At 37.9% G+C, this 13,699-nt stretch overlaps 1 protein-coding gene across 4 annotated transcripts in view; it reads left to right on the forward strand.

Annotated features, from left to right (window-relative positions):
- The first annotated feature begins 367 nt into the window (after positions 1-367).
- Positions 368-13,699, forward strand: part of RFC1 (replication factor C subunit 1) — an 80,675-nt gene continuing 67,343 nt past the window's right edge. Inside the window, exons 1-2 of one of the 4 annotated variants that reach the window (XM_082464167.1) lie at positions 368-718; positions 10,520-10,648. In XM_082464167.1, the coding sequence (XP_082320293.1) occupies positions 716-718; positions 10,520-10,648 (132 nt within the window). In that variant the 5' untranslated portion in view covers positions 368-715. Of the gene's footprint in view, positions 719-10,519; positions 10,649-12,667; positions 12,897-13,699 lie in introns of those variants that run through there. The other 3 variants (XR_014264393.1, XM_082464165.1, XM_082464166.1) reach the window with 3 other exon arrangements.

Consider the following 13,699-nt stretch of genomic DNA (forward strand, 5'->3'; position numbering starts at 1 on the left):
AGATTCCCAGCTAGGACCCTTAGCTTGTTTGGGCCTTATATTTTTCATTTATAAAATGGTGTGGGTAGTAATGACTATTTTACCAAAGTCTTTTTTGCCCTGGAATTATACAACATAAAATTGTCCTAAAAGTGTTTTCAAACTGTGGGTCTCCATTTAAAAGTAGGCGAAAAGACCAATTCGATTGGTCAAACATTAAAAAAAAAAAAATCAGGGTAAGTACTGTTTGGTGAAATTTTTGTTTCAGAATAGATATTAAAATGTAATATGTTAAACGTACACCTAAAAGGTGTCTTACTGCGGCTGGTAATAGAAACATTTTAAAGCTACATTTAAAGGAGCGCAATGCATCCTCTAAACGTGCCCGCCCTCGGGGGAAATCAATCTCAAAACCTCCCCACTTGAGAGCCCCCTAGAGAAGCGGAAGACGCAAATCTGGGTGCGGTCCTGGGCCCCGCCTCTCCTCGCGATTGCGGCGGCCCGCGGGTCTCGGGGGCTGCACCTGGGCCCACGTGGCGTCTCCCGCCTCCCGCCTCCCGGCCCCGGCCTGGGCCCACAGGAAACTGCGCGCCTCCTGACGTCATCACAGGGCGCCGCTGCCTCGACCTCCTTCCACTTCGCGGGAGAAGTTGTTGGCGCGAATGGATCACGAGCCGCGGTAACGGATTCTCCAGCCGGCCGGCCTGCCCGCCCGCGCCTTCATCCGTGGGCTGCAATGGTGAGCCCCCGGGGGAGGCCATGCGGCCAGGGGGCTGGGGAGAGTTTGCAGGCTGGGCGTGGACCTGGCATTCCTGGCATGGAGGGTCGGGGAGGACCGCGATGCGTGGCTTCGGAGGGGAGCGAAGGCAAGAAAGGGGCCACAAACTGGGCACTGGTCTCACAGCTTTCCTTGCACCGCGGGCTTCAGCTCTCAGCCGCAGACAGCGCGCAGGGCTCTTGGTGCTGCGCAGCAGTTTTAACTTTTTTCCACTCTTGGGGGAAGGGAGAAAGGAAGGGAGTAATGAAGGTGATTTTGGGGGCTCAGCGGTACAGTTGCTTTTCCTGTTCAGTGTTGCCTCGAACCTCGGTTTGAGTCCTGCCTAAAGCGTTGATTTCAGGCCTTGGGTCTCGAAGGAGAAGAATGTTACAGACTTTCCTTTCTAATGAAAAAGTTGTCTTAGGCCTTCAACTTTCATCATTAACAGCTCTGCGAAATGCTCATCACAGAGCCGTTTTGAAATCGATGGCATGGGAAGGATGTTTTATTTTGTTTAGATGAGTTCATAGAAATCAAAGGGATAACACGGTTTACCAGGAAAAAAACAAAGCAAAAAACCTGGTAGAAACAGCTGTAATACATTTGACAGCTGTCATCGCTTATCACCTGATGTTAAAAATAATCTTTAAAAAAAAAACCCTCAGTGCATAATTCTGCATAAATCCTTTAAATAGAGAGTGAAATAATTATGCAGCCGTCAAAACAGACATTTACACTGGAATGGCAATAGATACAAGTATGTGTTTGAAATATTTTAATTTAAAGGACAATTTATGATGGTCCATTAAGCCAGAATCTGCTTAATAATCAGACATAATTTTTTCAGTCATTTTATCTTCAATCAGCTTATTTGTCTGTCACAATGCCAACATTCTGAGCTGTGTGTGTGGAATTTTATGCCAAATTGGGAAACCTTACAGCCCTTCGTGTTTCTTCTCAGAGAGGGATGAAATGATGATAATAGCCACCTTGTAACAAGTATCTTCTTCAGGCGGATATGCAGGCTGTTTGTTTTACATGCCTTTCTTCATTTAAACCTCACAGCAATCCAGTTTTACAGATGGCAAAGGAGGCTTTTAGAGTTTGAACAATTTGTGATATGACTAATAAATGGTTGAGCTAGAATTAGAACCTAGGTTTTTCTGACCACTACATTATACCACCTCCCTATAATTATCATAATTGCATTTTGGACTTAAGGCACTATGGTAATTGTGTAAAGTTCATGAGATTTGGAGTCTTGAAGGTGAGAGTGAGGCAGTGTTTTGGTTTTGCTCTGCCATTTAATGGTTAAGTGGTTTTGATTAAGTAACTATCTTAACTTTAACCTCTTAAATCCTCTGTTTCCTTACCTGTAAAAGGGGGGAAATATAGCTGCCTTAAGTGATTGTCTTGAGGATTAAACACGATAATAAATGTAAAGCTTCTATTCTGTTGCCTGGCATGTGGTAGGAAATATACAGCTACATTACTAATGATCTAATTTTCTCAGGAAGGACTCTGTGGAACATTACAAAGTGTTTAAGGGACATCAAAGATGCCTCTGATGTTGTCAGTTATGGTGAACAACAGCTTATATAGTCAACTTTTGATTATTCAGTTACTTTAAATGATTGGTTCTTTTCCCTCTGAGTACTCCTGTTCATAGTGCATATGAAAAATGAAGCCCTTCTCAGAAAAGAAGTGGGGAAAAGGTTCTATAAAGTACATAAGAGTTTTGGATTATATTAGTGTTTAATTTAGTCCTTCTGTCTTGTAGTACAAAAATTAGCAGAATCCTAGACCAGAATTCTGTTCAACCTATGTTTATTGAACACCTATGCACAAGTTATATTGTACAGTAGTTCTTAACTTTTGCTTGGGTCACAGCTTTCTTTGATGTTGTGGTGAATGGTATGCAAGTTTTCTGCCCACAGAAATACATATGGATACATACCATTTTAGGGGATTCACATATCTTCTGAAGCCCTTCTACAGGTGCAAGGTTAGCAACTCTTGCCCTTGGAGCTGCATCTTTTTCTCAGATCTTTTCCAATTAAAGTTATCAAAGGAATAAAATACTATATATATATATATATATATCCACAAAATGGAATACTATGCAGCCACTAAAAAAGAGAAAATTTTATGCCCTGATGTGAAACAGTTGCCAAGATAAGTGAAAAAAGAAGGTGCAGGACAATATGTAAAGTATGCTACCACTTTATGTAGAAAAGGAGAGAAAAGAATATGCATATTTTACCTGAAGATGTGAAGGATACACAAGGAACTAACTGATAACATTTGTTGCCTCCAAAGATGGGAAATGTGTGTCTGAGAGGCAGGGTGGGAGGGAGACGTTTTACCCTTTTGAATTTTTGAACCATGTGAATATAATGTCTGTTAAAGGAATCTAAATGAAATTAAAATAAACAGAATAAACAGTAGCCATGTAAATGATTTGAATTGCTACAAGGATTTAATTATTTGCTCAAAATGTGAATAAAACTTGAAAGATGCCGTTTTAAGAAATCAACATATATAATTCATTGGCTGGCGTAGTTATTTATTGAAAGTATGCATAAGTTTGAATTAAACATGCATGAGACTTAAGGGAAAGCCTTTTTGAAGAGCTGTCAGAGAGAGTCTGACTACATCTAAGCTGCTTCATTGCAGCATTCTGGGGGAGACCTTTCACATTGTAGTTTACTATGTGAATGCTCTCCCGGAGCAGCGTTGTCACCCTTTTATAATGTGTTGGGTTTTCGTTGCTGCGCGCGGGCTTTCTCTAGTTGCGGCAAGCGGGGGTTACTCTTTGTTGCGGTGCGCTGGCTTCTCATTGCGGTGGCTTCTTTTGTGGGGGAGCACGGGCTCTAGGCGCGCGGGCTTCAGTAGTTGTGGCACCTGGGCTCAGTAGCTGTGGCTTGCGGGCTCTAGAGTGCAGGCTCAGTAGTTGTGGCGCACGGGCTACAGTAGTTGTGGCACACGGGCTCAGTAGTAGCGGTGCACGGGCTCTAGAGCGCAGGCTCAGTAGTTGTGGAGCACGGGCTTAGTTGCTCCGTGGCATGTGGGATCTTCCCGGACCAGGGCTCGAACCCATGTCCCCTGTATTGGCAGGCGGATTCTTAACCACTGCGCCACCAGGGAAGTCCTGGAATTGTTTTCTTAATTTCACTCCTGGATTGTTCATTGCAAAAGTATAGAAATATAATTGGTTTTAGTATATTGATCTTGTGTGTCATGCAACCTTGGAGAACTCATTTCGTAGTTCTAATAGTTTTTTTAGTGAATTCCTTAGGATTTTCTCTATTTAAGATCATTTCATCGGCAAATAAAGATAATTTTTCTTCTTCCTGTCCAATCTAGGTGCCCCTTTTATAATTTATTTTTTTCCTAATTAGTTTTTTTTTTTTTTTGCCACAGTGTTGAATAGGAGTAGCAAGAAGGATCTGTATTTTTCCTGACCTTAAGGGACTACATTCCAACAACTTACCTGTTGTTTTTAAAGTATAATATAATTTTAACTATTTTAAAATTATTTCATTTCATTTGTCTCTTCTGTGCTGCTATCAATATACAATATTAGTCAGATGTATAATTTTGCATTTAAGTGGTTTTAAAGATAAAAGATTTTTACATTTGGATAGGTTTTGTGAAGTGTGTTGGTGATAATCAATTTCTGCTTGTGGATTTGGTGGAGGACTTAAAAATATTAATCAGAAATATTTATATTTCTTTACTTTCAAAATAGAGAAGTAAAGCCAAAATGTAATATTTTGGCAGCTACCCCACAGAGCACTGCAGTACTTATTTTGCATAAAATCCTGTACTCTTCAAAGTAAGTGAACACAGTGGCATGATTTGCTTTCTCTTTGCATTTTTGGTAGGCACATATAACTTGTTGGTTGGTTGAGCCCATCAGCAGTGAAAAAAAGTTATTAGAGCTGTTTGGTTATACTTCAAAATAGATATATATCAGCTTTTGTACTTTGACTTTTTAAAGTTAAAAGGTCATTATGATGGCTTACTTTGTGCAGGTTTAGGAGTATTTACTGCAAAAGAAATTTTTTTAAAATCTCTGTTAATAGATTTATAATCAACCAAGTTAGAAAATTCTAAAAAATGCATGAGTTTTTTGAGTACCAGCGAGGTCTGGTACTTTGTCTTGACTTATGCATATTAAAATTGCATTTGGGTTGCCTGATAGGCGATGCTTCTCTTTAATAGTGTTGTAGAATTGTTAGTTACACCTTAGGGTAGGAGAGTGCAATAAATCTTTTTTTTTTTTTTTTTTTTGCTTACACTTAAGAGCATTTAAATTTCAAAACTTTTAGTAGAAAATGCCTTGTTGTCATTCACAGTTTTTTCATCTGTCAATTAAAGTTAAAGAATGTCATAGATTTGTTCTGTGGATTAAATTAATTTTTTTAAGTGTTTAAATCATTGTCTGGCACAGAGTAAGTCCTATTTAAGGGTTTGTTAAAAAAGTAAATAAATGAAGCCCTAAATCAGGGCATTGGCAACAGAAATAGAGGAAAGAAAACAGCAGTATTTGGGAGATTAGGTTGGGTTGGTTGATTAGGTGGAGGGTCAGAATGAGGAGGAAAAACAGTGCTCATTTTTCTGTTTTCGGTGAATGGTGGTGCTATGCATTGAGGTGGGAAATAAAGAGAGAGAAGCAAGCCTCCAAAATATGGGCTTAGTTTTGGATATTATGAGTTGGAGGCACCTTTGGGGCATTTGGTAGAGGTGGAGATGACAGACTATTGGCTACATGGATATGGAGCTCAGAGGTCTTGAGTCGAGACAAGATTTAGGAAGTAGCAGTGTGTTTTTAAGTGGTACTGATATTGGGCTTCCCTGGTGGCGCAGTGGTTGAGAATCTGCCTGCTAAGGCAGGGGACACGGGTTCGAGCCCTGGTCTGGGAAGATCCCACATGCCGCAGAGCAGCTGGGCCCGTGAGCCACAGCTACTGAGCCTGCGCGTCTGGAGCCTGTGCTCCGCAACAAGAGAGGCCGTGATAGTGAGAGGCCCGCGCACCGCGATGAAGAGTGGCCCCCGCTCGCCGCAACTAGAGAAAGCCCTCGCACAGAAACGAAGACCCAACACAGCCATAAATAAATAAATAAATAAGTGGTACTGACATTGAGATGGATGTGAGTTAGCTTGTGCAGTGTGAATATGTGAATCAAGTTTTTAACTTAAGGTTCATGGAGAGCCATTAATAGCCTTCAGAAAAAAGCCCTGAAGAAGAGGAAGTATTATACTAAAAGTGAAAGTGTTTTGCTTTTTGTAGCCACAGTGTTGTAATATGACAAGAGAGTACCATATGATAGAAGTAATAATACACAATAAGTGTTAATTTAATACCCACTTAAAGTTTCTTAAAACAAAGTGCAATAGGTAAAGTGATGGCAAAAAATTAATCTCAAGTAAAGATTATTTTAATACACAATCTTTAAAAACAAATTTACCATGAATTTCATTTTACATAATTAAGAACTTCTCTTTCTGAGCCCAGGTGTGAAGGTCAGTGACCTTAGGAATAACCACTCATGTGTTCAACCATTATTAATTAAACATCTGCTTATCTGAGGTGCTGGCCCTGTACTTGAGATACAGAGGTGAGTAAGCTAGACAGGCCTGCTGTATGGAACTTACAGCAATGTTTTCAAACTCAGATTTCTATGACTGTCAAAAGTATCTCCTGCTAATCATTTTGGGACCCATTTCAGGTGTTGCTTCTTTTGGTAAACTGTCCCTGAGGCTCTCTGTGTTAGGTGCTCCTGGTGCTCTTACAGTTTTGTGACTTAGCTCTGTCTTAGCACTGTTTTGTATTTAATTCTTTATATACTAATTTGTCTCCCAGGTAGCCTCATGAGGGCATTTTCCTGTTTGTGTCCTAAGTGTCTGCCTGTAATCACACAAGGATCAAATGTATCAGGAATAATGAGAATGGAAAGGCCGTATTGCTAGTTGTGGAGTATGGCTACTTTTGCATAGATCCTTAGAATTATGGTAAAACTATGAGGGGGCAGTCATGGTCAAGTAGAGAACTATGAAAGGGATTTGGAGTCAGAGGACCAGGTTCCATTCTGTTGTGCCATCTCTTCTAATCCCCACAGGAATCCTGTGGAGTAAGTGGCATTATGAGGAAACTAAGGGCCAGAGAAGTTAAGTAATTCATCCCAAGTGTCTGGAAGTAGGTGGCAAAACTGACAAAAAGCTTTTTTTTGTCTGACTTAATTCCACTTACTTACCTATAAAATGGAGATAAATCATTCTATTTGCCTTTATACCTCACAGAATCATCAGAAGAGATAAATCTCTATGTCCAGTAGCTGTAAGTAAAAGCGTGAAAAACTTACTTGTTACTATTAGCTGTGTGTGCTAAAATTTGTTATAATTTTTATGTGATTTTTGCCTAAATCTTTTGCCTTATTTGAACTGACCTGTTCACTTAGTAACTATTAAAAAAGAAAGTAAGAAGAGTGAATTACTACTCTCTTTTGGTTCCTGAAATAAAACTATTTCTTTTACCATTTACTTTAGAAATGGAATTATGGGGACAAAGGGTATGCACATTTAAAATTTTGATAGATATTGTTGGATTGTCTTGGAAAGGTTATACCAATTTTTACTTTTATTAGCAGTGTAGTATGTGAGCATGTTTCCCCACAACTTTGACATATCTGGGCATTATCAATCTTTTAATGCTTAGGGAAATATAATCAAGTTCTAATTTATCTGTTTATTATTTGTGAAGTTGAGCATCTTTTGTTACGTTTGTTGGTTATTTGCATTTCTTTATAATTTGTCTACTGGTAGCTTTTACTCATTTTTCTACTGGGTTTTTTTTATTGATTTGTAGGAGCCTTCTTATATATAACATGTTGTAGATATTTTCTGTTAGTTGCTTATATTTTAACTTTGTTTATGGCATCTTTTGTTTTATTTTTATGCAGTCAAATCTGTCTTTCTTTATGGGTGGCTTCTAGCCTTGATGTTCTGCTTGGAAGGACTTCCCTTTGCTAAGATTATAAAAGTAAACTTAAAAATTTGTTCCTCTTTCTACTCATATACTCAGCAAGAATTATTCCGTGCAGTTAAGAGTGATGTCTAGATCCATTACTTGGGAGTTTGATTAGTCACTAGTCTTCGAAGACCTGGAATACCAGACAGGGAATGTTAATTAAGAGTAAGGTGAAGTCACACTATAAATTAAAGTCAAATTGGTGACCTTTGGCTCTTAAATGTTCATACACCAGATGGCTGCTCACACTGGAGATAATCCCTAAAAAGGTGTGAGTATAGAATCGCTTTCATTCTGATGTAAATTCTTTTCCGAAAGTTTAGATTTTTAATGTATATTGAGTTAGATCAGGATGCTGTAATTTAATTGTTCAGCTGCCATCAGAGTATAAGGGCATGGGGAGTGGGAGAGTAGGGTAGAATAAAGGGAAAAGAAAAGAAAAGGGTTGTGAATAGGAAGAATTACTTAGGGAGGAAAGGTTGCAACAATGCTAGGGATTGGCAGTATGGAACAGACAAAAATCAGAGAGCTCAACGTTACCAACAGTTCCATTTCCTGAATTATATTTTGTTTTCTTTCTCTTGCTTTTTTAAGTATTTGTGGTTCCAACACAGATGGAAAACCACCATTGACTTTAAGCTGATTATTAATATTTAGTTTTGATATTTCCATGGTGCATGTGTGCTGTGTGTGTGTGTGTATGTATGTGTTTGTATGTGTTTTAAAAATCACCACTGTTTGAATGAAGACTCACTTGGTAATTTCAAAAGTGAAACTCCAATGTGAAACTCTCATTTCCTCCAGAAGCAATAAAGTAAGTAGTTGTTAGCCTCAAACTCAATTCTTTGCAAATTATAGGGAAGACTGTGGCTTTCTGACTTTCTTATTCATATATCTTTTCTTTAGCACCTGACACAAATGTCTCAGTTTCATAGCTGAGGTATCCATTCTGCAAACAGTATTTTTTAGACTTAGATTTTATTAGGATGGATTTGTGACTTTTTTATATTAAGAAATTTACAAAAGAGGGTATAAAACTAGGGAAGTCTGTAACCTTTCAAAAAAAATTTAACATGTCTGTGTACCTCATTTATCTGTTTTCTTTATTGCCTTAACCACAAAGCTGTGTGTGTGTGTATGTCTTTCTATAACACACTTGTTTGGGATTTTTGACATTTTAAGGGTTTGACAATTACTGCGAGGATCTAGGAGAAAAATTGTTACCTTTCTTACACTTGGTAAAGTACTTTTAACAGGCATTTTCCTCACTACAATAGAGATAGGTTGGAACAGGTTAAAAGAATTGAAGACTCAGGCTTATGACCATTAAGGATAGGAATAGGGAAAACAGTACAACAGGCTCTTGAGCCCATCCTTTGGAATTCAGATCCTAAATTCTCACTATTCTTTGTTCCTTATACCCTTGCCTGTGAGCAGAGACAACTGTAAATGGAGATGTTTCAGTGACATGAAGGGATAATAGTTCATAAATGAGGGAGAAGGGAAGCTTTTTACTGAGCCAATATTGTGATAGATGCATGATTAATCCTCATAAAGTGTAGGGAGTATTAGTCTCACTTTACTGATGAGAAAACAGATTAAAGTAACTTGCTCAGGGTCACCCAGCTAGAAAGCACTAGAGCAGAGATTCATACCAGAGGTTTCTCATTCTAAGGTCCGTTCCCTTTTCTCTATACCACAGTTTCTTCAAAGCTAAAATCTAAAAGGGTAGGGAAGAGTATGTATGCAAAGGATAAGAAAGGTGAGTGATATTAATTGTAAATTACATTGTAAATGTTTCAGTATGATTAATTTGATTCTGTTGTTTAACACGGGGTAGAGTAGTTGAAGAAAGTATTGTAGTCAAAATTTTTTCTTCAGAATTTGGAAAAATCATGTAAAGGAAAATAATTTCAAGGTTCTTAGTTATTAAGGTCTTAAATGATCAGGGTTCTGAGGGTTATTCTTCTCTCAAACTGGAGTATAAATCCCATAGGTGGGACTTCCCTGGTGGCACCGTGGATAAGACTCCATGCTCTCAGTGCAGGGGGCCCGGGTTCGATCCCTGGTCAGGGAACTAGATCCCACATGCATGCCGTAACTAAGGAGCCCTGGAGGTGCAACTAAGGAGCCTGCCTGCTGCAACTAAGACCCAGTGTAACCAAATAAATAAATAAATAAATATTAAAAACAAAATCCCATAGGCAAGGATTATGTTCTTCAACTCTTTGTCTTTTCACCTGCTATGCCTGAGATGATGGGGTGTGTGCATGCATGATCAATAAATGCTTGTTACTTACCTCTTTAGTAGTTGTGCTGTCGTTAGGAAAAATTTCCTTTGTTTATTTTTGCCCTGTTTTTGGCCAGATTCTGAGAATTAATATTACTTTTCATTAGGCACATTATTGTTTTAATCTTTTTTTTGGGGGGGGGGGTGATGCACACCACGTGGCTTGCGGGATCTTAGTTCCCCGACCAGGGATTGAACCCGGGCCCTCAGCAGTGAAAGTGAGGAGTCCTAACCACTGGACCGCCAGGGAAGTTCCCGGACACATTATTTTTAACTGAGGTAATTTTATCAGTTAACTTTTGCATATAGAAAGAATGCTGCTGCACACATGGAACTATCTCATTATGAAGAAATTACCTAGAGTAAACCAGTGTGTGTGGAGAGTTGTTCCTTTTTACAATTGAAATTAGAATTTTGTGCAGTTAATGTTTGTTTATGATTCTCCTTTTTTGCTTCTAGGATATTCGAAAATTCTTTGGGGTTATACCAAGTGGAAAGAAAGTTGTAAGTGAAACAGCAAAGAAGAATGAGAAAACTAAGTCTGCTGAAGAAACTATAAAAGCAAAGAAAGGAATAAAGGAAATCAAGGTCAGTTTTCCAGATACAATATTGAATTGTATAAAATAAACTCAGTTCTGAGATTTGATTTATTTGGAGCCTTGAGTAAATATAGATTTCAACTCATTTAGCAGAGGAAGAAGAAAATAATAAGGTATTACTTATTTCTGGTTAATATATCTTACTGCATTCATAGCTTGGTGTTTTCCTTCACTAGACATGGAACCCTTTTTAGTTGTTAAAACTTTGTGTTTTAAGACCAAAATTTGCTTATAAAGACAGGAGTGCCAGGTGAATGGTATTGGGCTTCTGGTGAGGGAAGGCTTTGGAGGAAAGCTTTATTCTTTTTCCTGTCCTCCTTGGGCCTCAGAGAAATTAAGATACAGCGTCACTATGAAAAGCAGACAATGACTACAATAGTGTATTTGAGTTAATATTGTTCCACTTTGTGTAAAATGTAAGAATTCTGCAACTCTACAGGTCTGTTTACCACCACCCCATCCTTTATGCCCTAATTGGCATATGTATTATATCGACATATATTAATACTCCACATTCAGTGTAATAATTATTGCTGTAAACTGACATTATTTTGAAGAAGTTAAAAGAGGAAAATTGATTTGTAACCACGTGTGGTGATGGATGTTAATGACTTGTCATGATCATTTTGCAATATATACAAATATCAAATCTTCATGTTATACACCTGAAACTAATATAATGTTACATGTCAATTATTTCTCAATAAAAACTTACCTTAAATTAATAAGATAAACAAAATTTTAAAAATATGTAAGATTAAAATTATAAACAAATATATATAATAATTTAAAATAAGCAAACCATCAAAATCATCAATAAATTATAATTTAAACACATAAATAATTTTTTTTTATTTCTTAGGTGAGACTAAAATAAAAACCTCAGTTTTCTGCTCTGCAAAAAAAAAAAAAAAAAAACAAAGAAGAGAATTGATCTTTTGTACTTAACTATGTATTTGCTGCTTCTAGTGCTTTTCATTTCTTACTGAAGATCTGAATTTCCATCTAATATAATTTTCTTTAAACCTGAAGAATTTTTTTAAGCATTTCTTGTAGAGTAGGTCTGTTGGCAATGAATCCTGTAAGTTTTTGTTTATCTAAAAATGTCTTTATTTTGCCTTCATTCTTGAAGGATATTTTTGCTGGATATAGAGTTTTGGATTGACAGTTTGTATCAGCACTTAAAAATGTCCCATTCTTTTTTTGGCCTCCATTTTTCCTGGTGAGATGTTAGCAGTCATGTTGTATTCTCTTGTATGTAATGTATTATTTTTCTCATGCTGCTTTAAAAGATTTTCTCTTTATCTTTGGTTTCAGCTTTGCCCATGGTGTACCTGTGTGTGATTTTCTTGTGTTTATACTGTTTAGGGTTTCTGAGCTTCTTGACTCTGTAAATTTATATCTTTCTTCAAATTTGGGAACTTTTGCCATTATTTCTTCAAATATATTTCTGCCTCATTCTCTCTCTCCTCTTCTTATGGAATTCCAATTATATACACATTAGAATTTTGGAATTGCGGGACTTCCCTGGTGGTCCAGTGGGTAAGACTCCGTGCTCCCAGTGCAGGGGGCCCGGGTTGACCCCTGGTCTGGGAACTAGATCCTGCGTGCATGCCGCAACTAAGAGTTTGCATGCTGTAACTAAGAAGTCCTCACGCCGCAACTAAAGATCCCGTGTGCCGCAGCTAAGACCTGGTGCAGCCAAAATAAATAAGTAAATATGTAAAAAAAAAAAAGAATTTTGGAATTGCATCACAGATCATTGCAGCTTATTCATTTTTATTCTTTTTTTCCTCTGTACTTCAGATTGGATAATTTCTCTATTACTGTCCTCAAGTTCTTTGACTCTTCTGTCATCTCCAATTAGCTATTAAGCCTGTGCAGTGAATATTTTGTTTTAAGTATTGTATTTTTCAGTTCTAGCATTGCCTACTAATTCTAACGTCTGGATTCATCTCAGTTTAGTGCCTTTTATCTTAAGTCTGTGGGTCATGTATTAGTCAGTTTGGGCTACCATAAAATACCATAGACTGACTGACTTAAAAACAGGAATTTATTTTCTTACAGTTCTGGAAGCTAGAAGTCTATGATTAAGGTTCCAGTCAATTCAGTTTCTCTCGAGAACTCTCTTTCTGGTTTGCAGATGGCTCCCTTCTTGCTGAGTCTTCACATAGCCTTTCCTTGGTGTGAGCACGTGGGGAGAGAGGTTGAGAGACAGAGTGAGTGAGTGTATGCACGTGAGTTCTCTGGTTTCTCTTCTTATAAGGACACTAACTTGTCAGATCAGGGCTCTACCCTTATGCCTTCATTTAACCTTAATTACCTCCTTAGAGACTCCATCTCCAAACACAGCCATACTGGGGGTTAGGGATTCAATCTATGAATTTTGGGGGGATACAAGCATTCATTCCATAATATTCTGCCAATGGTCCCCGAAAATTCATGTCCTTTTTGCATGCAAAATACATTTATTCCATTCTAAAGCCCCCCAAAGTCTTAATTCAGTGCATCACCAGTTCTAAAGTCTGAAGTCCAAAGGCTTATCTAAATATCATCTAAATCATATATGGGTGAGACTTGAGGTATGATGCATCCTGAGACAAAATTCTTCTCCAGCTGTGAACCTGTGAAACCAGACAAAGTATGTGCTTCCAAAATATAATAGTAAGACAGGCATAGAATACACATTCCCATTTCAAAAGGGAGAAATCAGAAGAAAGAAGGGGGCGACAGGTGCCAAGCAAGTCTAGAACCTAGCAAGGCAAATTCTATTTGATCTTGTTTGATGAAATATCTGGGCACCTTGTGGCCCAGTCAGGTTGACAGATAAAAGTAACCATCACAGGTCACATTTCCTATTTCTTTGTACATCTGGTTATTTTGGATTTACCTTGCATAGTGTGAATTTTACAATGTAGGAACTTTGGATTCTGTTATTTCCTCCAAAGGGTGTTAATTCTTTTAGTTTAGCAGGCAGTTAACTTGCCTGAACTCAAACTCCAAACTCCTGTCCACTCTGTTATGGGCAGCATCTGAAATC

This window comes from Balaenoptera physalus, assembly GCF_965194825.1.
Source record: "Balaenoptera physalus genome assembly, chromosome: 5".
Taxonomy (NCBI): Eukaryota; Metazoa; Chordata; class Mammalia; order Artiodactyla; family Balaenopteridae; genus Balaenoptera; species Balaenoptera physalus.